Raw genomic sequence first — 27359 nt, forward strand, 5'->3', positions numbered from 1 at the left:
GAAGAAAAATAAATAAAAGGAGTCCAAATCAGAAAGAAAGAAGTAAACTGTTTGCAGATAACATGATACTATACGTAGAAAATTCTAAATACGCCACCAGAAAACTACTAGAGCTCATCAATGAATCTGGTAAAGTTGCAGGATATAAAATTAATATACAGAAATCTGTTGCATTTCGATACACTAACAATGAACTATCAGGAAGGAAACTAAGGAAACAATACCGTTTACCATTGCGTCAGAAAGAATAAAATACCTAGGAATAAACCTACCTAAGGAGATAAAAAGGTCTGTATTCAGAAAACTATAAGACACTAAATGAAACAAATTGAAGATGACACAAACAGATGGAAAGATATCTCATGTTCTTGGATTGGGAGAATTAATATTAAAATGACCATAGTACCCAAAGCAATCTACACATTCAATGCAATCCCTATCAAAATACCAATGGCATTTTTCACAGAACTAGAACAAATAATTTTAAAATTTATATGGAAACATAAAAGACCCTGAATATCCAAAACAATTTTGAGAAAGAAGAACAGAGATGGAGGAATCACACTCCCTGACTTCAGACTATACTACAAAGCTACAGTCATCAAAACAGTATGGTACTGGCATGAAAACAGACATATGGATCAGTGGAACAGAATACAGAACCCGGAAACAAACCCATGCACTTGTGGCCAATCAATCTGCAATAGAGGAGGCAAGAATATACCATGGAGAAAATACAGTCTCTTCAATAAGTGGTGCTGGGAAAACTGGACAGCTACATGTAAAAGAATGAAATTAGAGCATTCTCTAACACCATATACAAAAATAAACTCAGTGGATTAAAGACCCCTAAGTACAAGACCAAGTACCATAAAGCTCCTAGAGGGGGAATATAGCCAATATTTTATAATAACTATAAATGGAACATACTCTTTTAAAATTGTGAATCACTATATTGTATACCTATAACTTATATATAAACTATACTTCAATTTTTTAAAAATCCAGTAGTTCTAGCCAGAGTGAAACATTTCTTTATCTAATAAATGCTTTCACAGCACTTTCTGTATACCTCTATTTTGGCACTCATATTGGAGGGGGGATATGGCAATACTATTGGTTGCCTATCCTCCATCTTTTTCCTTGCTAACAGAACCCTGCTTTTGTTCAGAAGGCACTGTGCCAAGTACTGTTCCCCATAGTCAGAGGTTGGTATAGTGGTGGGCATGTGACCCAAGCTCTGTCCACTGAGACATAAAGAGCAGTATGTTGGATGCTTCTGGGGGAAAATTTTTTTCCCTGTAAAAGAGCAGATATACAAAAAAGCTCTTTTCTGTTCATTTCCTTCCCTCTGCTTTAGATGTTATAGTGTGAGGATGTTATGTCTGGTACCATGGCAGTCATTTTCTGAACATGAGGAGAGAGCTCTCATATATATTGTGTGGATAGTGAAGCAGAAGAATTAAAAGTGTTCCAATCCTTGATGGCATCACTGAGCCACTGAATGGACCATGGAACTGCCAAACTCCAAACTTTTCTGTGATGTAAGTAAATTTCCCATGTTGTTTAAGTTTCTGTAAGTCAGGTTCCAAGTTATTTTCAGCCCAAAGCATGCAAATTGATAGAAAGGGAAACAAAAATAACATTTATTAAACACTTGTAATATGCTTGAATTTTTTGTTAACATGCTTCTCTCGCTAAACAGTTAGAGTAGGGACGTTGTCTTAATCAATTCCTAGCTCCTTCTATAGTCTCTGATTTAGAATGATTGCTTAAGAAGTGTTTGTGCAATGAATAGATAATAAATGAATGGATAAATCTGTAAATCAATGTGATGATGTCATTAGGAGGCAGTGTAGAAAAGATGGTTAAGAACATAACCTCAGGTATTACATTTCTGGCTTCCAACCCTGGCTATACCACTTACTAGCTATGTGACCTTGGGAAAGTCACTTAATTTCTATAAAGCTGTTTCCTCAGCTATGAAACGGGTGTAATAATAGTATATACCTAAAAGAATTGTTGTGAGGATATTAAATATTCTATATAAAGGGCCCAATACAGAATTTCACAAGTAACAAACACTGAACATGTTAGCCATTATTATTAGAGAAAAATAGGGAAGAGCCAACAATGATTCCAAATTTTCAAGCCTGGTTAACTGGGAAAATAAAGATAATTTGGGCCAAAATTCAGTGTGGAAATGGAAAAGATGATGTTCATCTTCAGACGTATGTAAAACAAAGCCTAAATATAGTTAGAGAGTAAAGCTATTTTGGATATAGAGAGTTACTCTGCTTAGATTCTGATTTAATTGCAGTTACTCATCCTGAAATTCTATAATCACAGAATTGTACTTTTAAATATAGTAATTTAAAGAGGAGGATAACTTCCAGATTGCATCCATGATGAGTCAAATCCAAGGAGGTAGTAGTTTCTGAGATTCTGCCTAAAAATGTGTTCTCAAGTAGTGATCTTCAAAAACAAAATATTACAGAGAGGAAAGATTTCCTTAAACGGTGTAAATTCATGCAGTATCAGTGATGTGATGTGGTTCAGTCTCTGAAATCTCTTGAATTCTCTTCCCAAGTTGATGTTTCTTCACAGAAACAAAGGAAAACTAGGCTGGAAATATTTAGAGGGGAAATTCTGTGTATTAGCCTTCAACCATTTTTGTTCCCCAGCCAGTCAGAACCAGTAATAAAAGTCAAACATGGAGGAGGTGTGACTAAGATGGCAGAGCAGGAAGACCCTGAGCTCACCTCCTGCCGTGGGCACAGCAAAAGTACAACGATTTACAGAGCAAATATCTAAGATAATGACCTGGAGACTAGCAGAAAAGGTTTTCCACACCTAAAAGTATAAAGAAGGAACCACAACGAGATGGGTAGGAGGGGTGGAGATACAGTAGAGTGAAGACCCTTATCCCCAGGATAGGCAACCCATAAATGGGATGAAATAACTATTACAGAGGCTCTCCCCAAGGAGCAAGGGATCTGAGGCCCACATCAGTCTTCCCAGCCCAGGGGTTTTGTACCAGGAAGATGAGCCCCCATTATGTCTGGCTTTGAAGCCCAGCAGGGCTTGCATGCAGGAGAGCCAGATGGCTGTAGGAAACAGATACTCCCCTCTTAAAGACTGCATACAACATTTCACATGCTCTGAATCCTAGTGCAGAGGCGGCAGTGTAAAAGGAAACTGGGGGACTTCCCTGGTGGTGCAGTGGTTAAGAATCCGCCTGCCAACGCAGGGGACACAGGTTTGAGCCCTGGTCCATGAAGATCCCACATGCCAAGGAGCAACTAAGCCTGTGCTCCACAACTACTGAGGCTGTGTTCTAGAGCCTGTGAGCCACAGCTACTGAAGCCCGCGCGCCTAGAGCCCATGCTCCGCAACAAGAGAAGCCACCGCAATGGGAAGCCCACACACTGCAACGAAGAGTAGCCCCGCTCGCAGCACCTAGAGAAAGCCCACGTGCAGCAACAAAGACCCAATGCAGCCAAAAATAAATTAATTAATTAAAAATAAAATAAAATAAAAGGAGCCTGGGTCAGACCCACTTGCTGATCTTGGAGAACCTCCCAAAGGGGTGGGAGGCAACTAGGACTCCCACTGGGGACACAGTTACTGGTGGCAATGATTTTTGGGAACTCATTCTACCACAAGGACACTGGTGCTGGAAAGCACCATTTTGGAGCCTCATTCCAGCCTTTTAGCACCAGGGACTTACCTGCCCACCAGCAGGCCAGCACCAGCTCTGGGCCCCAAGGGTCCCACAGCTGGCCATTTTGGGGTCTGAACCTGCCCACCAGTAGACCAGCAGCCACCTCATGAGGCAAGGCCTAACAGCCAACCAAGCTGGGGGCCACTCCCACCACAAGAAGGGCCCATGCAGCCCACATAGGGGGCACCCCAGAGCATATAGCTCTGGTGATCAGAGGGGAATGTACCACTGGGCCTCACAGGACATCTCCAACACAGGGTCACTTCTCCAAGATCAGGAAACATAACCAACTTACCAAAAACATGGGAACAAACAGAGAATTAGGCAAAATGAGGAGACAGAGGAATATGTTCAAAACAAAGGAACAAAACCCCAGAAGAAGAACTAAGAGAATTTGAGAAAAGCAATCTACCTGATAAAGAGCTCAAGGTAAATGATCATATAGATGCTCAATGAACCCAGGAGAAGAATATATGAAAACAGTGAGAAGTTTAACAAAGAATTATAAAATATAAGGAAACAAATAATAACTGAAGTAAAGAATATACAAGGAATCAACTGTAGATTAGATGGAACAGATCACCAAACTAGAAGACAGAATAGTGGAAATCACCCAAGCTGAGCAGAAAAAAAGAAAAATGAATTTTTTAAAATGTTATCTTACAATTTTAAGAGACCTTTGGGACAACATCAAGTGTACTAACATCAAGTGTACTAACGTTGGGTCCCAGAGGAGAAGAGTGAGAAAGGGGCAGAGAACTTATTTGAAGAAATGATAGCTGAAAACCTTCCTAACATAGGAAATTAAACAGATATTAGGGTCCAGGAAAACAGAGTCACAAACAAGATGAACCCAACCCAAAGAAGTCTACCCCAAGATACATAATAATTAAAATGACAAAAAATAAAGAAAAAATCATAAAAGCAGCAGAGAAAAGCAACTAGTTACATGCACGAGAACTTCCATAAGACTCTCAGCTGACTTTTCATCAGAAACTTTGCAAGCCAGAAAGGAATGGCATGGCATCATGTATTCAAAGTGATGAAAGGAAAAAGTCTACAACCAAGAATGCCATACCCAGCAAGGCAGATCTGCTTCAGATTTGAAGGAGAGATAAAGAGTTTTACTGATAAGCAAAAGCTAAAAGAGTTCAGCACCACCAAACCAGCTTTAAAAGAAGCATTAAAGGGACTTCTCTAAGTGGAAAAGAAAAGACCACAACTGGAAATATGAAAATTATGAAAGGAAAAATCTCATTAGTAAAGGCAATCATATAGTAAAGGTAGTAGATCAACCACTTATAAAGTTATTTGGAAGGTTAAAAGACAAAAATAGTAAAAATCCTCTATATCCACAATAAGTATTTTGGGATGCACAAAATAAAATGATGTAAAATATGATGTCAAAAACATTAAATGTGTAGGGGGGAAGTAAAAATGCAGAGTTGGGAACCAAGATTGTGTAGTAGAAGGACGTGTTCTCACTCCCTCTTCTGAGAACACCAGAATCACAACTAGCTGCTGGACAATCATCGACAGGAAGACACTGGAACTCACCAAAAAAGATACCCCACATCCAAAGACAAAGGAGAAGCCACAGTGAGACAGTAGGAGGGGCGCAATCACAGTAAAATCAAATCCCATAACTGCTAGGTGGGTGGGTGACTCACAGACTGGAGAACACTTATGCCATAGAAGTCCACCCACTGGAGTTAAGGTTCTGAGCCCCATGTCAGGCTTCCCAACCTGGGGGTGTGGCAATGGGAGGAGGAATTCCTAGAGAATCAGACTTTGAAGGCTAGTGGGATTTGATTGCAGGACTTCGACAGGACTGGGAGAAACAGAGACTCCACTCTTGGAGGGCACACACAAAGTAGTGTGCTCATCGGGACCCAGGGGAAGGAGCAGTGACCCCAGGGGAGACTGAACCAGACCTACCTGCTAGTGTCAGAGGGTCTCCTGCAGAGGCGAGGGTGGCTGTTGCTCACCATGGGGACAAGGATACTGGCAGCAGAGGTTCTGGGAAATACTCCTTGGCGTGAGCCCTCCCAGAGTCTGCCATTAGCCCCACCAAAGAGCCCAGGTAGTCTCCAGTGTTGGGTTGCCTCAGGCCAAACAACCAACAGGGAGGGAACCCAGCCCCACCCATCAGCAGTCAAGAGGATTAAAGTTTTACTGAGCTCTGCCCACCAGAGCTACAATCAGCTCTACCCACCAACAGTCCCTCCCATCAGGAAACTTGCATAAGCCTCTTAGATAGCCTCATCCACCAGAGGGCAGACAGCAGAAGCAAGAACTACAGTCCTGCAGCCTGTGGAACAAAAACCACATTCACAGAAAGACAGACAAGATGAAAAGGCAGAGGGCTATGTACCAGATGAAGGAACAAGATAAAACCCCAGAAAAACAATTAAATAAAGTGGAGGTAGGCAGCCTTCCAGAAAAAGAATTCAGAATAATGATAGTGAAGATGATCCAGGACCTCGGAAAAAGAATGGAGGCAAACATCGAGAAGATGCAAGAAATGTTTCACAAAGATCTAGAAGAATTAAAGAACAAACAAACAGAGATGAACAATACAATAACTGAAAAGAAAACTACAATAGAACGAATCAATAGCAGAACAACTGAGGCAGAAGAACGGATAAGTGACTTGGAAGACAGAAGGGTGGAATTCAGTGCTGCAGAACAGAATAAAGAAAAAACAATGAAAAGAAATGAAGACAGCCTAAGAGACCTCTGGGATAACATTAAATGCAACAACATTCGCATTATAGGGGTCCCAAAAGGAGAAGAGAGAGAGAAAGGACTTGAGAAAATATTTGAAGAGATTATAGTCAAAAACTTCCCTAGCATGGGAAAGGAAATAGCCACCCAAGTCCAGGAAGTGCAGAGAGTTCCATACTCAAGGAGAAACACGCCGAGACACGTAGTAAGCAAATTGGCAAAAGTTAAAGACAAAGAAAAATTATTGAAAGCAGCAAGGGAAAAAAGACAACATACAAGGGAACTCCCATAAGGTTAACAGCTGATTTCTCAGCAGAAACTCTACAAGCCAGAAGGGAGTTGCATGCTATACTTAAAGTGATGAAAGGGAAGAACCTACAACCAAGATTACTCTACCCAGCAAGGATCTCATTAAGATTCCATGGAGAAATCAAAAGCTTTACAGACAAGCAAAAGCTAAGAGAATCCAGCACCACCAAACCAGCTCTACAAAAAATGCTAAAGGAACTTTTGTAAGTGGGAAATACAAGAGAAGAAAAGGACTTACAAATACAAACCCAAAACAATTAAGAAAATGGTCATAGGAACATATATATCGATAATTACCTTAAGTGTGAATGGATTACATGCTCCAACCAAAAGACACAGGCTTGCGGAATGGATACAAAAACAAGACCCATATATATGCTGTCAACAAGAGACCTAGGGACACATACAGACTGAAAGTGAGGGGATGGAAAAAGATATTCCATGCAAATGGAAATCATAAGAAAGTTGGAGTAGCAATACTCATATCATATAAAATAGGCATTAAAATAAAGAATGTTACAAGAGACAAGGAAGGACACTACATAATGATCAAGGGATCAATCCAGGAAGAAGATATAACAATTGTAAATATATATGCACCCAACTTAGGAGCACCTCAATACATAAGGCAACTGCTAACAGCTATAAAAGAGGAAATCGACAGTAGCACAATAATAGTGGGGGATTTTGACACCTCACTTACACCAATGGACAGATTATCCAAAATGAAAATAAATAAGAAAACAGAAGCTTTAAATGACACAACAGACCATATAGATTTAATTGATATTTTAGGACATTCCATCCAGGAACAGATTACACTTTCTTCTCAAGTGTGCACGGAACATTCTCCAGGATAGATCACATCTTGGGTCACAAATCAAGCCTTGGTAAATTTAAGAAAATTGAAATCATATCAAGCATCTTTTCTGACCACAATGCTATGAGATTAGAAATGAATTACAGGGAAAAAATCATAAAAACACAAACACATGGAGGCTAAACAATATGTTATGAAATATCCAAGAGATCACTGAAGAAATCAAAGAGGAAATCAAAAAATACCTAGAGACAAATGACAATGAAAATACGATGATCCAAAACCTATGGGATGCAGCAAAAGCACTTCTAAGATGGAAGTTTATAGCTATACAAGCCTACCTCAAGAAACATGAAAAATCTCAAATAAACAATCTAACCTTACACCTAAAGGAACTAGAGAAAGAAGAACAAAGAAAACCCAAAGTAAGCAGAACGAAAGAAATCATAAAGATCAGAGCAGAAATAAATGAAATAGAAACAAAGAAAACAATAGTAAAGATCAATAAAACTAAAAGCTGCTTCTTTGAGAAGATAAACAAAATTGATAAACCATTAGCCAGACTCATCAAGAAAAAGAGGGAGAGGACTCAAATCAATAATATTAGAAATGAAAAAGGACAAGTTACAACAGACACCGCAGAAATACAAAGCATCCTAAGAGACTACTACAAGCAACTGTATGCCAATAAAATGGACAACCTGGAAGAAATGGACAAATTCTTAGAAAGGTATAACCTTCCAAGACTGAACCAAGAAGAATTAGAAAATATGAACAGACCAATCACAAGTAATGAAGTCGAAACTGTGATTAAAAATCTTCCAACAAACAAAAGTCCAGGACCTGATGGCTTCACAGAAGAATTCTATCAAACATTTAGAGAAGAGCTAACACCCATCCTTCTCAAACTCTTCCAAAAAATTGCAGAGGAAGGAACACTCCCAAACTCATTCTGTGAGGCCACCATCACCCTGATACCAAAACCAGACAAAGATACTACAAAAAAAGAAAATCACAGACCAATATCACTGATGAATATAGATGCAAAAATCCTCAGCAAAATAGAAGCAAACAGAATCCAACAACACATTAAAAAGATCATACATCATGATCAAGTGGGATTTATCCCAGGGATGTAAGGATTCTTCAATAACCAAATCAATCAATGTGATACACCATATTAACAAATTGAAGAATTAAAACCATATGATCATCTCAATAGATGCAGGAAAAGCTTTTGACAAAATTCAATACCCATTTATGATAAAAACTCTCCAGAAAGTGGGCATAGAGGGAACCTACCTCAACATAATAAAGGCCATATACAACAAACCCACAGCAAACATCATTCTCAATGGTGAAAAAGTGAAAGCATTTCCTCTAAGATCAGGAATAAGACAAGGATGTCCAGTCTCGCCACTATTATTCAACATAGTTTTGGAAGTCCTAGCTATGGCAATCTGAGAAGAAAAAGAAATAAAAGGAATACAAATTGGAAAAGAAGAAGTAAAACTGTCACTGTTTGCAGATGACATGATACTATACATAGAGAATCCTAAAGATGCCACCAGAAAACTACTAGAGTTAGTCAATGAATTTGGTAAAGTTGCAGGATACACAATGCACAGAAATCTCTTGCATTCCTATACACTAATGATGAAAAATCTGAAAGAGAAATTAAGGAAACACTCCCATTTACCATTGCAACAAAAAGAATAAAATACCCAGGAATAAACCTACCTAGGGAGACAAAAGACCTGTATGCAGAAAACTATAAGACACTGATGAAAGAAATTAAAGATGATACCAACAAATGGAGAGATATACAACGTTCTTGGATTGGAAGAATCAACACTGTGAAAATGACTATACTACCCAAAGCAATCTACAGATTCAATGCAATCCCTATCAAGTTATCAATGGCATTTTTTACAGAACTAGAACAAAAAATTTTTAATTTGTATGGAGACACAAAAGACTCTGAATAGCCAAAGCAGGGAAAAAAATGGAGCTGGAGGAATCAGACTCCCTGACTTCAGACTACACTATGAAGCTACAGTAATCAAGACAATATGGTACTGGCACAAAAACAGAAACATAGATCAATGGAACAAGATAGAAAGCCCAGAGATAAACCCATGCACCTATGGTCAACTAATCTATGACAAAGGAGGCAAGGATATACAATAGAGAAAAGACAGTCTCCTCAATAAGTGGTGCTGGGAAAACTGGACAGCTACATGTAAAACAATGAAATTAGAACACTCCCTAACACCATACACAAAAATAAACTCAAAATGGATTACAGACCTAAATATAAGACCAGACTCTATAAAACTCTTATAGGAAAACATAGGAAGAACACTCTTTGACATAAATCACAGCAAGATCTTTTTTGATCCACCTCCTAGAGTAATGGAAATAAAAACAAAGATAAACAAATGGGACCTAATGAAACTTAAAAGCTTTTGCATAGCAAAAGAAACCATAAACAAGACGAAAAGACAACCTTCAGAATGGGAGAAAATATTTGCCAATGAATCAACGGACAAAGGGTTAATCCCCAAAATATATAAACAGCTCATGCAGCTTAATATTAGAAAACCAAACAACCCAATCCAAAAATGAGCAGAAGACCTAAATAGACATTTCTCCAAAGAAGACATACAGGTGGCCAAGAAGCACATGAAAAGCTGCTCAACATCACTAATTATTCAAGAAATGCAAATCAAAACTACAATGAGGTATCACCTCACACCAGTTAGAATGGGCATCATCAGAAAATCTAGAAACAATAAATGCTGGAGAGGGTGTGGAGGAAAGGGAACCCTCTTGCACTGTTGGTGGGAATGTAAATTGATACAGCCACTATGGAGAACAGTATGGAGGTTCCTTAAAAAACTAAAAATAGAATTACCATATGATCCAGCAATCCCACTACTGGGCATATACCCAGAGAAAACCATAATTCAAAAAGACACATGCACCCCAATGTTCATTGCAGCACTATTTACAATAGCCAGGTCATGGAAGCAACCTAAATGCCCATCAACAGACGAATGGATAAAGAAGATGTGGTACATATATACAATGGAATATTACTCAGCCATTAAAAGGAACAAAATTGGGCCATTTGTTGAGATGTGGATGGATCTAGAGACTCTCATACACAGTGAATAAGTCAGAAAGAGAAAAACAAATATCGTATATTAACACATATATGTGGAACCTAGAAAAATGGTACAGATGAACTGGCTTGCAGGGCAGAACTTGAGACACAGATGTAGAGAACAAACGTATGAACACCAAGGGGTGTAAGCAGCGGGGGTGGTGGTGGTGGAGGTGTGATGAATTGGGCGATTGGGATTGACATGTATACACTTATGTGTATAAAATTGATGACTAATAAGAAAAAAATGCAAACCATAGGGCTTCCCTGGTGGCGCAGTGGTTGAGAGGCCGCCTGCCGATGCAGGGGATGTGGGTTCGTGCCCCGGTCCGGGAAGATCCCACATGCCGCGGAGCGGCTGGGCCCGTGAGCCATGGCCACCGAGCCTGCGCGTCCGGAGCCTGGGCTCTGCAACGGGAGAGGCCACAACAGTAAGAGGCCCGCGTACCACAAAAAAAAAAAAACAACTGCAAACCATATATGGTTTTTATACAATTTAAATAAAAACTCTTATTTGTAAAGGAAGATTATACAGCTTTTGAGGACATGGGTTGGAATACTTTTTAAGTGTAATTAATGTAAAATAAGCCAGGCAGAGGAAGACAAATACTGCATAGAATCACTTATATGTGAAATCTTAAAAAAAAAAAAAAAGTCGAAGGCTAGAAACAGAGCAGAAAAGTGGTTGCCAGGGCAGGGGGTGGGGGAAATAAGGAGAGGTTGGTAATAGGGTACAAAGTTTCAGTTATAATATGAATAAGGTCTGAGCATCTAACAAAAAACATGGCGACTAGTGATAACACTGTATTGTATAATTGAAATTTGCTGAAAGAGTAGAACTTAAATGTTCTTACCTCCCCCCCAAAAGGGTAAATATGTGAGGTGATGGATGTGTTAATTAACGAGATGGGTGGAATCCTTTCACAATGTTCACATACATCAAATCACCACGATGTACATTTTAAACATCTTGTAATTTTATGTCAATTATACCTCAGTAAAGCTGAAATAATAGGTCTAAAAAATGCAGAGTTGTTAGAATGCATTTGAACTTAAGAGATCATTAACTTAATATAACTATATTTGATAATAATAATATATATATATATATAGTATGATCCTCACAGTAACCAGAAACCAAAAACCTATAATAGCTACACACTCACAAAAGAAAAAGGAATCCAAACATAACACTGAAGATAGTCATCAGGGGCTTCCCAGGTGGTGCAGTGGTTAAGAGCCCGCCTGCTGATGCAGGCGACATGGGTTTGTGCCCCAGTCCAGGAAGATCCCACGTGCTGCAGAGCAGCTGGGCCCGTGAGCCATGGCTGCTGGGCCTGTGCATCCGGAGCCTGTGCTTTGCAACGGGAGAGGCCACAACAGTGAGAGAGGCCCACGTACTGCAAAAAAAAAAAAAAAAAAAAAAAGATAGTCATCAAATCACAAGGGAAGAGAGCAAAAGAAGAAAAAAGGAACAAAAAATAACTACAAAAACAACCGCAAAACAATTAACAAAATGGCAATAAGTACATACCTATCAACAATTACTGCAAATGTAAATATACTAAATGTTGCATTCAAAAATCATAGAGTGGCTGAATGGATAAAGAAAGAAAACAAACAAGACCCATCTATATGTGTCCTATAAGAGACTCACTTCAGATCTAAAGGCACACACGGACTGAAAATGAGAGGATGGAAAAAGGTATCCTGTGCAAATGGAAACAGAAAGAAAGCTGGGGTAGCAATACCTATATCAGACAAAATAGAGTTCAAAACAAAGTTTTGTGATGATATAATAATTGTAAATATATATGCATCCAACATAGGAGCACCCAAATACATAAAGCAAATATGGAAAAACATAAAGGGAGAAATTGACAGCAACATAATACCAGCAGGAGATTTTAACACCCCACTGATATCAATGGACAAATCATTCAAAGAGAAAATCAATAAGGAATCACAGACCTTAAATGATACATTAAACCAGATGGAATTAATAGATGTACATATAGATCATTCCATCAAAACCAGCAGAATACACATCTTTTCAAGTGCACATGGAACAGTCTTTGGGATAGATCACATGCTGGACCACAAAACAAGTCTCAATTAGCTTAAGACTGAAATCATACCAAGCATCTTTTCCAACCACAATATTATGAAATTAGAAATGAACTACAAGAAAAAAAAAAAAAAAGTACAAACAAACGTATGGAGGCTAAACAAAATGCTGCTAACCAACAAATTTTTCACTGTAGAAATCAAAGAGGAAATCAAGAAATACCTAAAGACAAATGAAAATGGAAAAAACGATCAAAAAATCTATGGGATACAGCAAAAGCAGTTCTAAGACGGAAGTTTACTGTGATACAAGTCTACCTCTGGGAATAAGAAAAATTACAAATAAATTAGCCTTAAATCTAAAGGACTAGAAAAAGAAGAACAAACAAAACCCAAAGTTGGTAAAGGGAGAGAAATAATAAAGAGTAGAGCAGAAATAAAGTCCAAAAAAAGAAAAAATAGAAAAGATCAATGAAACTAAGAGCTGGTTCCTTGAAAGGATAAACAAAATTGATAAACCTGTAGCCAGCTAGACTCATCAAGAAAAAAAAAAAAAGAGCCCAAATAAATAAAATCAGAAATGAAAGAGAAATTACAACCAACACCATAGAAATAGGATCATAAGAGATTATTATAAACAATTGTATGCCAATAAAATGGGCAATCTAGAAGAATGGATAAATTCCTAGAAACACACAATCTCCCAAGACTGAATCAGGAAGAAATACAAAATATGAACACACCTATACCAGTAATGACATTGAATCAATAATTTTAAAAACTCCCAACAAACAACAGTCCAAGATCAGATCACTTCACAAATGAATTCTATCAAACATTTAAAGAAGAGTTAACACCTATCTTTCTCAAACTATTCCAAAAAATGGAAGAAGAAATGTTTCCAAACATATCAGGGTGATGCTGGCTACAAGGCCAGCATCACCCTGATACCAAAACCAGATCTGCTATATCAACCACCTCCCCATCCTGACTTGATGGAGGAATAGGGCGGAGAGGGAGAGTTGCCTACCTTCCAGGGGAGCACTGTGCTCTTGACCAGTATTTGAATACCAACACTAATACATTTTACTAACTGGGAAGGTATGGTTTTGGACAAGATTCTTTAAGGAAATTGCTAACCAGCAACAAAGGGGAACAAGAGAGAGCAGTTATTAGGGAAAAAAATGAAATTATTATTTATTTATACCCCAATGAATTGAGACATCTAAAAACCCAATTTCATAAATAAAAAAGGAACTTACTGGCTTAATCTCTCAACAAATATTTATTGATTGCTTCTGTTGTGCCAGACACTGTTCTAGGCAAGGACGATACAGCTTTGAAAAATATTAAACAAGGTCCCTGCTTTCCTGGAATTTATAAGAGTCTAGGAGTAGCACTGGCTCCAGGCATTGTGATCAGTGTCATCAGAAATTTTTTTCTCCATCTTTCAGATTTTTTCCTTTTGTGCAGGCTTAATTTGGAGCAGGGATGGGCTCTTCCTGCTTGAAGCTTTGCGGCTACCAGTGTAGCAACTCTAATAGGAAGAGAGTCTCATTTTCCCAGTCATTCTAGCACAGTGCTAGACTGTCTCATTGACCTGGCTTGGGCTAGGTGCATATCTCTGAACCTGATTAGACAGATCTCAGTTATTAGTGAGGCCACCACAAGTGTTTGTGCAAGTTATTCACTGCAAAGAGAACAAGCCGGAGCTGAGGTCCAGTGCAGGGCACACCATGTTTTTGCCTCGTGCAGAACTATATCTGCTGGAGAGGGTGAATTTTTCTAATTCACACTGTGACACTACAATGGTTTTAGTCAAGTGCTCACCATGGAGCAAAGGTGGGATAGGGTTATCCCCACATAAACCAAATGGTCTAAGGGTGGGAAAAGGACAGTGGGGTGCCTTTGGCAAAAGACAGTAAAAGGGATGTTGAGTAGGCAAAAAAACAGCTATTCACTTCATTCCTTTAAAACATAGAAAGGCAAGGTCATAGAGTAGAGGAAACTTGGACTTGGCATCAGAAGGACTGGGTTCTAATTCTGGTTGTGGAAGCCATGGGATATTGGGCATATCACTTAACCAACTCCCACAGAGTTTGTTTCCTTTCTTAAAAAATAGAATTATTTTTCTGCCTCCCCCACACACTTATTAAAAGGGAAAATGAGATAATAAATGAGAATATGGTTTGAAAATTCTAAGTTTCTTACACCTGGAAGGTATTATGATTATTTATTACATTTTCCCAGTCAGTATCTTGCCCAGTGCCCTTACACATTGAAGGTTCCCATTAGGTATTTATTAATTGGCTGATCCATGATATGGAAACTCACGTCACTCTGGGTCCTTTTCCAAAACTTTGTACAAGCAAAATGTTTTGGTGAAATATTCATTCAACATTAAAATTCAACAACTCTAGGAACATGCAGAGCAAGCTATCTTTTGACCTCATCATTCAGATCTCAATTTAAGTATTACTTCCTCAGGGGAAACTTCATGGTTCATCCCCAGTCCCCCAATCAGGGCAGGGCCTCCAACCTGTTTCACAACACTTAACACAATTCTAGTTCAATGGTTACTTGTGAAACTCTTGTTTAATGTTTGTCTCCGTCATTGGCCATGAACTCCATTGTGCAGGCACCATGGCTGTATTGTTTGCTGTTGCATCCTGTTGTGCATGGTACATAGTAGGAAATTGAGAAACATTTGTTCAATGAATGAGTAAGTTCATGAGATTAAGTGGAACAAGGTCAAGTGGACTAGGAAACATACATCTAATTTCCCCTTTCTGTTCTCCTAATTTTTTAAAAAATATTTACTTATTTATTTATTTGGCTGCGTCGGATCTTAGTTGCACGTGGGCTCAGTAGTTGCAGTACATGGGCTTAGTTACCCCACCCGTGGCATGTGGGATCTTAGTTCCCTGACCAGGGATCGAACCCGCATCCCCTGCATTGGAAGGCAGATTCTTAACCACTGGACCACCAGGGAAGTCCCTCTCCTAATATTTTTTTCCAAGCCCTCCAGTGACCACATCCTCATGACTTACGGAACTGCTGCTAAGTAGAGAAAGAATGGGTAGTTGACTAAGCATGTCCCTTTAAGGACACACAATCAATGACTATTCAGAAATAAAATCCATTCACTCTGACCTATGCAAGCTACGTCTCAAAAATTCAGAATAAATGTATTATGGCAATTATAAGATGTGTAATCATTAATTTACTCTAGAATAATTGTTCTAAATTTTATACCTGTGTATGTCCTAGTATGTCCTAATGCTTCTCTCTGCCTCAAAACTGTGACAGAACTAGGCAGTTCGTTCCTGGAAGCATATGCATTACTCCCAGCCACAAATTTGATTACAGTGGTTCAGAGCAGGGAAGGAGACTTTAGAGACAAATTATTTCTTCTTACCCACCTCCACCCTAAATTTCATTTACATAATGCAGTTCTTAGAATAAATGAAATGAGTCAGCATTGGGGAAGACAAACTGAAACATGACTTCCATACCAAAGGCAACTTTTCTTTCTGTCAGTCTTAGTAAATGATCTTCTAAGTAATAGAATTTTTGAAAAACAGAGGTCAGCATGCAGTTAGGTCATAAATATCTATATGCAGAATATTTTTTAACTTTTAATTTTGGTAAAATACACATAACAAAAAATTTACCATTTTAACCATTTTTAAGTACAGTTCAGTGGTGTTAGGTATATTCACATGATTCTGCACCCATTCCCCAGGCCTCTTTTTCATCTTACAAAATAGAAATTCTATACTCATCAACAACTCCCCTCCCCCCACTGCCCCCATCCCCTAGCAACCATCATTCTACTTTCTGTCTGTATGAATTTGACTTCTCTAAGCACCTCATCAAGTTTCCAGAATCATACAGTATTTGTCTTTTTGTGAAAAGCGTCCCCTCCCTCAAAGCCCCAGTGCAGGCCAGGCCTCTTACTTGAAAGGGCTTGGAGTGGGAGGTCCAGGGTCTGCTCTTTCACTCTGCTCCCACTCCAACAACCTGGAAGGAGGTGGGAGGCACATTCTGGTTCTGAGATTCTCTGCATCACTCCCCTCTTTTCAAGGCTTAATTCTGATTGAGGGCTGAACTAGGGTGTAGACAAGGCAGTGGCCTTCTACGTAATTGGCTGGGTGGTGGGAAGTCCTCTCTTCCTGGGTTGGCATTGTGCCTGGGGCCATGTTTTTAGCACCAGCCTGATCCTCCAAGGATCCCTTGGAGAGAAGCAGCCATAGCTCCCTTTGGCCCTTCTAGCTCTGTCTCCATATCGTCTCCAGGAGGGGTGACTTTACTTGCCCAGTGGCCCCAGAGGCAACTCCCAGCTCCTGCCCCCCACCAACCTCTGAGATCCTTCTTATGGGACTGATAATGATCTTTTCTAGGCCCCAAAGGCTGAGGGGGACTGCAGTGAGGTATCCCCATCCTTTCCTCAGCTATTCCACATCACTGCTCCTTCTCATCTACTGGGCTAGGCTGCTCCAGAAACCTCCAAGTGGTTTGAAATGATTTCAGATCCACTTGTTTATGACTAAAGTGAAGTTGTTTTAATCCACTTGTTTATGGCAAAGGCAAAAAAAAGTTGTTTTTAGAAATAAAGTTGTTTCGGGCTTCCCTGGTGGCGCAGTGGTTTAGAATCCGCCTGCCAGTGCAGGGGACACGGGTTTGAGCCCTGGTCCGGGAAGATCCCACATGCTGTGGAGCAGCTAAGCCTGTGGGCCACAACTACTGAGCCTACAGTCTAGAGACCATGAGCAACAACTACTGAGCCTGCGTGCCTAGAGCCTGTGCTCCACAACAAGAGAAGCCACTGCAGTGGGAAGCCTGTGCACCGCAACAAAGAGTAGCCCTGGCTCGCCGCAACTAAAGAAAGCCCACACGCAGCAACAAAGACCCAATGCAGCCATAAATAAATAAATAAATAAATAAATAAATAAATAAATAAATAAATAAATTTAAGAATCTTTCTTTAAAAAAATAAAAAGTAAAGAAATAAAGTTGTTTTGCTATAAGAATGAAGTAAGTTGTGTCAGGATGTCATTATCTCATCTGTTGTCATCGATAAGCACCCAGCAGCTCAACTGCTGAGGGGCCCCACTGGGGGCTAATCAATAAAAACAGACTAAGAAGCAACTGTGGTGAGGAGTTTGTGAGGACTATCCGAGAGTTTTGACCTGGGCAAGGTGACTCTTTGCTGACCTAACAGCTCTCTGAAGACCCTTGGAGCATAAGCTTCTGCTGGTAAAAGTGACTCTTTTACCAGCACTGCGGAAAGCTGTGCAGGGACCCAGCAAAGATCATATTGCACCTCAACACCAGGCTTCATTCCCTAACAACACACTCTAGCAACAGGGGACTTTCCACTTTCGTTTAGCTGGCAGCTGGACATCAACTTGTGGTTGGCTAAGCCAAGTCTCCCGAGAACCAACCGCATAGGAAAGATACACCTCAACTGAATTTGGACCTTCTCTTATCTCCCCTTGCCTGGAACAATAGTGTAAGCAATCTATCATCTGGAGTATGTTATTTCTTTATTGGCTTATTAAGAGACATATCCAGTATGCTATTGGCTTGTGAAATTATAATTCCCACAGTGAACCTATAGTAAATAAATTATTAGCAAAGACAGTCTCAGTCTCTGAGCATAATTTGCCCCAAAACAAAACACATCTCTATCTCTATGTTCATCTCTGTCTCTATTTCTGTATCTCTCCCTGAATGGATATGCAAGAAACTGGTAACAGTGATTGCTTAAAGTAGAGAGTTAGGAGTCAGTGAGAGGTTTACTTTTCACCATATATACTTTTATATTGTTTGAATGATATTTTTTGAGGGATATATATATGAAGGTAATGAATTCAAAAGAGCTTTATAAATCATACAGCATCGTACAAATATGAGGGTTTTACTGTTACTAGTATCGACCAGCAACAAGATCTCAAGCACTGAGTCTTTGTGAAAAAGTTGAATGACTTAATTTAGTACTACGTATGTTAGAATGAGTCCTTTTAATTAATTTATTTAAGTCACTCTTTGAAATATTTAATGACGTTGGCAAATACTCGAGGTGAGTGGAAAAAATATAAAAATTGTACAGGTGTCTGATTCCAATTTTGTGTATTCCCCGTGTAAACATACATATATAAAAACAGACCGTAAGGAACCATCCACAGTGCTTTGACGGGGAGAGGGGAGACATGAAGTGTTAATTTTCTTAATTACATTTTTCGATATAGCCCACATTTTCTACAACAAATTAACAAATGATATTTGGAAAGAAAAAAAAATCACAAACCTTCAAACTTGGCCAGAAATGATTTTTTTTTTAAATTTCGTGAGAATGATTTGTTGCAGGACGGAAGGAGACAGGCGAGCAGCCATGAGTAGTGCTAAGAGAAGCATAGAACCCCCGTTTCAGGCCCGGAAGTCCATTAAGAACTACAAGGAGAGGCGAGAGAGATGCTGGCCTCCACTACGGCTAGAGAAACCCTGAGAAGACACAGGAACTTCCGGGGCGGAGCTCTCTGCTGTTTTCATTTCCGTGGGGGAAATGTGGGCTGCTGGCGCCGGGAAAGTTCGCGGTTGCTTGGCTCCCTTTTCCGTCACTTTGAGACGGTGCTTGAAATTGGGAGCGGCAATGGCAAAGAGCAAGTTCGAGTACGTGCGGGACTTCGAGGCTGACGACACATGCCTTGCCCACTGCTGGGTGGTGGTGCGGCTGGACGGCAGGAATTTCCATCGGTGAGCGAGCTGGGCTCAGGGCTGCGTGGTTCGCCAGTGCTTCCAGAGAATGAGACACATTTGTCGCAGCCCCTAGCTCATGATTACCGGGGTAACTCGGCAGCCAGTGAGCGCGCGGCACTGAGCATCACCCTGCTTGCTGGCTACAACCGGCTTGAACGCGAGCTAGGTGGGGTAAATGAGACACGGTGCTTCCCTAGTGAGGAGCTGGCTTGGGGTGTCCATTAGCAAGACTGTGGTGGAAAAAGTCACTCTCGGGCCCATTATTTCAGCTCTTCAACAAATTGACAAGCTGTTTTGGTAGGTATCTGAGGGCTGACTGTTTAGCGGCCCGTTCTGGCCTTGCTGTGGGCAACACTAGAGTATGTTGTTTTATTATAAGTAGCAGAACACATGGACTGGATTCAGGAGGGAAAAAGTCAGAAAAAAAGAAAAGTGTAGGGCCTCCCTGGTGGCGCAGTGGTTGAGAGTCCGCCTGCCGATGCAGGGGATACGGGTTCGTGCCCCGGTCTGGGAGGATCCCATATGCCGCGGAGCGGCTGGGCCCGTGAGCCATGGCCGCTGGGCCTGCGCATCCGGAGCCTGTGCTCCGCAACGGGAGAGGCCACAACAGTGAGAGGCCCGCATACCGCAAAAAGAAAAAAAAAAAAAAAAAAAAGTGTAGCAGGAAGATGGGAATTTAAGTCTTAAAAGTGTTACTTTAGTAATGATTATTGTAGTTAACATTTATTGAGCACTTCCAAGGAGCCAGGCATAGTTATATTTATCTCCCTCTCATCTTCAGGAGAATCCTATGAAGTAACTTTATCCCCGTTTCACTGAAAAGGGAATGGAGGCTTAGTATTTATGTTCCTTTTTCTCAGTTGGTTAGAGGAAGAAAAACTAGAGTTCTTAACGAAATGGATCAGATTGTGGCTACTGGGATGTCTGGACTCACAGCACTATTACAGTATCTTCCTCTTTGAATAGCCTCTTTGATCTGTGGTATTAATGACAAGCTCTCTTCCACCCAGCTCTCTTTTCCCTCTTCTTTTTCCCTTATGAAGGTTTGCTGAGAAGCACAACTTTACAAAACCTAACGACAGCCGTGCTCTCCATCTAATGACTAAATGTGCCCAAACCGTAATGGAAGAACTGGAGGATATTGTGATTGCATATGGGCAGAGTGATGAGTACAGCTTTGTGTTCAAGCGGAAAAGCAATTGGTTTAAAAGAAGAGCCAGGTAATTTTGTGGCCTAGCTCCTTCAGAATATTTCCTACCGGCATTTGGCTTCTGCTTATCTTTTTTTTTTTTGTGGTACGCGAGCCTCTCACTGCTGTGGCCTCTCCCATTGCGGAGCACAGGCTCCGGACGCGCAGGCTCAGCGGCCATGGCTCACGGGCCCAGCCGCTCCGCGGCATGTGGGATCTTCCCGGACCGGGGCACGAACCCACGTCCCCTGCATCGGCAGGCGGACTCTCAACCACTGCGCCACCAGGGAAGCCCCACTTCTGCTTATCTTAATCACAAACTTACAGTCTGTAGTATTTGCAACTGCAGAATGTATGTATATAACAGGTTAGACTGTTGTACTTCCATCTGATACCTGAGCATTCTGTATACCTCTTTAAGTTTTTCTCTGTATTCGCCATCACCTTAGCTTCTAGACTGATCTGGCATTTAACATTAAGACTAGAAACAGAAACTAAAGTCTTAGTTAAGGAGGATCTCTTAGACAAATCTGATATTTGATTTGGCAGTATAATGAAACTCTCACAGGAAACAGATCATGTAGTGAATTGGGATGTTTTTAAAACAATGGTTCCCCTCCTTCCAAGACTTGAAAAAAAACCTCTTGAACCATAAATTCACGTCACATGCTATGGAAGAACATTTGACATTAGTAAATTACTTATAGGACTAGAAGGAGAGACAGGCTGCATTTTAAATATATAACTGAAATACTAAAATAGTTTTTCTTGACCCATCACATCTTATCTCTTGGCTTGCTGGACAGTTTGTGTTATCTCTCTGTTACACCCACAGACCCTGTCATGGTGTTGAATTAATATCATGTATTTTCTCTTTTCTTGCTCCACCCACTGTGCCTTTTGCAAGTAAATTTATGACTCACGTGGTCTCGCAGTTCGCCTCCAGCTATGTGTTTTACTGGCGGGATTACTTTGAGGACCAGCCCCTTCTGTATCCCCCAGGCTTTGATGGAAGAGTCGTGGTGTATCCTAGCAACCAGACTTTAAAGGACTATCTCAGCTGGCGGCAAGCAGATTGTAAGTGAAACCAAATAAACAGATGTAGTTAAACTACTGATTCCTTATATTAGAGGTGATGATCTGATACATTTTTGGCCCATGTATTTTGTTTGGAATGCAGTATTTCAAGTTTTTAAAATTAGTTGAAAATACTTGAAAAATTGGAAGGTTTTATGTAAATACTACCTATTTCCAACTTTTTTTTTTTTTTTTTGGAAGAATCAGATCTGGCAACACTAGGTCTATATTCCCACTTAGTATTGGTCAGAACCTGCGTAGTGACTGCTGCCTTTATACACACACACACACACACACACACACATAAACACACACATGCACGTAGGAGCCAGTGTGCCTCAGCCTCTACCATTCCCTATTGTTCCCCTGGGAACTCTGCTTTACACACGTATGTTTGTGCTGGCTTCAGTGGGTATTCAAGTTGTGACCCTTCCTTACATGACTGTGGTGAAATGTTTGTTAGACTTTTATTCATTTGGTGTGTCTTGATTTTGCCAGGAGAACTGGAAGAGAGGTGGGAATAATATAAATCAAATAACTTGGAAAGTATTCCTTAGCTTAATGCACAACTTAACAGATTTGTGTAAAGCACAACTGAAATGACAGGATAAAACTGTTAGGAAATAAGTTTTTTCTGCTTGACCACTTACCCCTGTGTTCCCTGTGTATGGCTTTGCGCAAGTAATTGTATGTCTCTGCGGTCTCTTTACTTTAAAGAGGAGAGAGGTGGGGTTCCAGTACTCTCTGAAGGGTGAATATTGAATAAAGATTCTATGTGCATACACAGTGCCACTATGTTTTCTTTACAGGTCACATCAATAATCTTTATAATACAGTTTTCTGGGCACTTGTACAGCAGTCTGGATTAACACCAATACAAGCCCAAGAGAGATTACAGGTATAAAGATCTTACTGCATTAATACTTAAAGGGGGGACAGTTTACGCTCTCTCATGACATTTGGCCTTCTTTTTTTTTTTTTTTTTTTTTGCTGTACGCGGGCCTCTCACTGCTGTGGCCTCTCCCGTTGCGGAGCACAGGCTCCGGACACACAGGCTCCGCGGCCATGGCTCGCGGGCCCAGCCGCTCCGCGGCATGTGGGATCTTCCGGGACCGGGGCACGAACCCGTGTCCCCTGCATCGGCAGGCGGACTCTCAACCACTGCGCCACCAGGGAAGCCCTGGCCTTCTTTTTAAGCTCTTAAATTTTTATAGTTTTGTTTTGAAAAGATATAAAGATCATACTAATAGCAGGTCTGCTGCTTGCTTGCTTTGTGACTGTGGATAAGTTGTTACTACTCCCTGAGCCTCAGTGTCCTCAGCTGGAAAATAGAATTAATGGCTCTACACTCCCACATGGTAGTGCTTAGCTGGAGCTGCATATAGGCTGCCCCCTATAAAGGGCACATGCTCTTCTTTTTTTGTCAGCCCCACCTGGCTGCTTCATGACTGTCAATCCCAGCTGGGGACCTGGAGTTTCTTGGGGTTAGAACTCCTGTGTATCATTAAGAGTTTAGGCTCTGGGGGTCAAATAATTGTACTCAGAGGCTTTTGTTTAATTTTATCATCTCTGCCTTAGTTTTTAATAGGTAAAATGTAGAAAATAGTAGTTCCTACCTCATAGGTTTCTGGTGAGAATTAAATGGCATGATGCATATAAAACACATAAAGGCTAGTACAGGGCACACTGTACGTACTTAATAAATACTGGCTTGTATTATTAGATGACCATGCTACTTGTAGGAAAACTAACCATGAAATGAGATGATGTGTTGTATTAGCTCCTAATACAATGCCTGGGACGTTATAATGACGCAGTAAATGGTTGTCATTATTAACAATAATGATAAAGTTGCATATGTAGCAATAATAGGAAGACTGGTAGATCTAGCCAGAGTTTGGAAGTGCTGAGATCAGATTTTGATTTTTATACGAATAAGAGCACTTTGGGCCTCAGAAAATTTATATAATCTTTCTAAGCTTCAGAGCTCTCATCTCTAAAATGGAGATGGTTATGAGGGTCAAATAATACAAAAGCTATCTAGTACAGAGTCGGTACTCTTACTATTAGTTCCTCTCACCCCATCACAGTAGTGACTTGTAAAGCCAGTTATTTGCTACAAAAGAGAATTTTATGAATTTTGATATTTCAATAAGATTTGAACTGCTTTTAAAATGAAAATTCATTAACACCTATATGATGTTTGATGAAATGCTTCCACTTCTTGATTTGTTGTGGAAGTTTAGATAGAGAGTGGAATGGATAGGTGGGGTTAGGGGAGAGAAAAGACCTACAAAGCTTTTTATATGTGTTTTTATTTCTTCAGGGAACTCTTACAGCAGACAAGAATGAGATTTTATTTTCCGAATTCAACATCAACTACAATAATGAGCCACTGATGTATAGGAAGGGAACTGTGTTGATATGGCAGAAGGTAATGCTGTTATGTCTGAGGAAAAACGGAGGTCAGAAGGAAAGCCTGTGCCCATCCCAGGCTTTGCCTTGCCTGCTGCCCGTATGCTGATGCGACTCCAGTCACTAGCACAAATTAGACCCTTTCCAAAATGAGGTGCTATAGATTATTATTATGGATGCTCGTTTTGTCAGTGTGTCAGTGAACACTGTGGTCTGGACTCCCCCGTTCTGTAAGTAGAATCACAGAATTTTAGAATTATTACACTTTTCCATGTCATAAGCTCTCCCCAAATCTAATCAAACCCCTTTAAACAGGTATAGTGCAGATACGAGAATTTCTGCATTCAGAGAACATTTAAAAAAAATAATTTCTCCCACACTGGATAATTCCATTAAATGGTCCATCCATCCCATGAGAAGTGTAATATGAGGAACTGATGTTACATGTGAGGGTTCTGTCCCTTGCAGAATGTTTGAGGGCTTCCCTCGACGTTCATACTTAACTTAATACTCTATCCTTGCATTCACCTATAGCCTTAATTCTACCAATATTTTTGCTCTGTTCCAGCTCCTGGGCATAATGAAGTCTCTAAATTTATTTCCTTCTGTCTAAAGTATTTTTTTCTGAAATGAATGCTTTCAAGTATTAAGGGGTATTAGGTATCCCACTGGCAGCTTCAGCTCTTTTATTAGTATTTTTGAAACATTTGTTTGGCACAGACTCGGATCCTTCTTAATGCAGGTGGGAGAGCAGAAGTGTCTTTAATTTTATGGTTATTGCTAACAAGGAACATAGAATCCCTTTGTTCCTAAGGTCTCCTTTCAAAATATAGCAACATAACTTTTTTAAAAAGTATTTTAGTTGTAAAGAAATTCATGTATGGTGAGAGATATACATAGATCTCTGATATGTATATACGTATGTATATATATGTTCATATATATATATATATATATATATGCCTGAAAATATGTATTTGTCAGAAGTATATAAAGTAAAAAAGTAAACTTCCCCCACTCTCCCTCTTCTCTCCCAAACCCACTCTCTAGTTAATGTGTCAATATTTTAACTTTACCTATAGGTGGATGAAGTCACGACAAAAGAAGTTAGGCTGCCCGCAGAAATGGAAGGAAAAAAGATGGTGGTGACCCGGACCAGGACTAAGGCGGTGCCCTTACACTGCGATATCATTGGGGATGCTTTCTGGAAGGAACATCCAGAAATCCTAGATGAAGACAGCTGACCCTTTGCTTTTCATTACTGGTGTGCTTGACCATGCAGGGTCCCCCAAGTCTCCTGGCCTTAGGTGGCCCTAGCATCTGTGCCATGCAGAACAGTGTCCTGGGAGTGACATGACTCTGGTTGGGAGGGGAACAGAGAAAGAAGGGATGGATGTGGGTGGTGTATCTTGTTCTGCTTTAAGTGGAACACCGATTTTTCAGTGTTGAAACATGGTTCCTTTGGTAGAAGTACAGTTTTTAAAAAATCGCGGTACTATTTTTATAAAGCAAGAACTATTTTATGCCTTGCAAAATGAATCATTTTTAGATTGTGGCGTAAGTCTTATAAAAACTTGTCAAGCTCTTTTCACCTATCATAGAAGATGTGCCCAAACTTTACTCTCACCCACTTGTTGTTAACCACAGAATTCAGTGACCTTGGTCCCCTTTCCCACCTATCTACTTGCGTTCATCTTTGGCAGACCTGGAGTTAATATGGGTTGACGCCTGCCTGTTGCCTCTGAATTCAGGAATTCCAGGGCAAACTCAGGGCTTTGTGCCAGTCTCCAGATTGGCAACTTGAGCTGAACAAATGAGTTGTAGTTTGGATGTCTTTGTGTAAACATTCCCTAGATTGATTTTGTGCAGTTGGCAGCCTGATCATCATGATCATCTTGCCAGGGGCAATGATTACAAGGCCACTTAACCTCTTTCTAAGAAGAAAGAGAATGACCTGTTCATGTGGGGGAAAGAAAACGCGAGAATGAATGAACGAGGAGGAAGAAACATTTACTCTCTGTCCTCTAGACACTTCAGTTTTGAAAGTCACCTTCCTGTGGACTTCCTAAAAAGATTCTCAGGTAGCCTCTATAATCAGAACAGTGACATTTGAGTTGCAGAACAGAGGGACCAACCCTCATCTTGGGGTCACAGGTAGGTGGCAGAGGAGTCCTAATAGTTCTGCCTGCCGACGGGCCAGTGGAGCTGGGTGGGGAGCAGCAGGAACTGCAAGTCGCCAGGCCGTTGGTCTCTGAAGGGGGGAGGCAGTGGGGATAGGTGGTAGAGAACTCACATCTCTTGTCCTCATTTCATGTTTTAGAGGAAGGAGATTAATTTGGCTCTATAAAGACTTAAGAGACAGCCCACATCCCAGTGCCTGGTCATGCATTGTAGAATTTACAGCCAAGAAAAAAATGTATTTTTGAAAGGGCAATGGCTGGTCTCATCCCTCACCAATTGACACCCCATCTGTCAATGCCTTTTTTTCTCTTCCTGTTCACTTCATGGAAATAGGAGACATGGCTTTTGAGAGAAAAAAATAAAGGTTTCAACTCCCTTGGCCTAAGATTTCATTTGTTTTTTTCATACAAATGCAGTATATGAGTCCAACTTTCATGTGTGTATGTCTTTACATAAGCCAGGCTCACATCCCTTCATCACAGTGGTGGTTCACAGACTTCTGGATGCAACTAATTTACTTGAAATACTCATTTAAAATGCCAGTTCTAAGCTTTCCCCATGAAGATTTTGGGGTTCAAAGGCTTTTGGTGGATAATGGTCAATGTACCACACTTTGTGTAACAAGGCCCAAATAAGATATACCTAGGCTAGTACACTGTGATAGGCCAAGTAAGGCAATAAGAATGTAGCTCTTGATTGGCAAATTTAATCGTAAGTAAATTAGCATTTTATATCAAAACAAATATAAGGTATTAGTACAGATTTTCAAGACAACTACCCACGGAAGTTTTGTGTTTTCTGTGGGTGCTATGTGATACCACAAAAGCTGTCACTTGATTTTGTTATAAGACGGGGATATGCATTTGCTTGTTGAATTGCCAGCAGTTTGCAGGTTTGAGGTTTGTGTTGGGGCAGGGTT

General features: G+C 40.3%; 2 protein-coding genes across 4 annotated transcripts in view; one reads left to right on the forward strand and one right to left on the reverse strand.

The window, feature by feature from the left end:
• LOC132485566 (transcription factor SOX-30-like) overlaps positions 1-19215 on the reverse strand; it is a 97634-nt gene extending 78419 nt beyond the window's left edge. Inside the window, exon 1 of the transcript XR_009531416.1 lies at positions 19130-19215. The gene's annotated coding sequence lies outside the window, so the exon portion shown is untranslated. The remainder of the gene's footprint in view (positions 1-19129) is intronic.
• Positions 19216-19379: 164 nt separating this feature from the next.
• Positions 19380-26820, forward strand: THG1L (tRNA-histidine guanylyltransferase 1 like). Of its 3 annotated transcripts, none has more exons than XM_060093724.1 (6): positions 19380-19575; positions 20622-20798; positions 21675-21844; positions 22654-22742; positions 24171-24278; positions 25342-26820. In XM_060093724.1, exons 1-6 carry the CDS (start codon positions 19385-19387, stop codon positions 25501-25503), a joined length of 897 nt encoding a protein of 298 aa, XP_059949707.1. In that variant the 5' UTR covers positions 19380-19384; the 3' UTR covers positions 25504-26820. The 3 variants fall into 3 exon arrangements, with proteins under 3 accessions (XP_059949707.1, XP_059949708.1, XP_059949709.1); XM_060093725.1 differs by lacking the exon at positions 19380-19575 and adding an exon at positions 19607-19875; XM_060093726.1 differs by lacking the exon at positions 19380-19575 and having other exon boundaries at positions 20732-20798; positions 21770-21844.
• The last annotated feature ends 539 nt before the right edge of the window (positions 26821-27359 follow it).

This window comes from Mesoplodon densirostris, chromosome 3 (assembly GCF_025265405.1).
Source record: "Mesoplodon densirostris isolate mMesDen1 chromosome 3, mMesDen1 primary haplotype, whole genome shotgun sequence".
NCBI classification, from domain to species: Eukaryota; Metazoa; Chordata; class Mammalia; order Artiodactyla; family Ziphiidae; genus Mesoplodon; species Mesoplodon densirostris.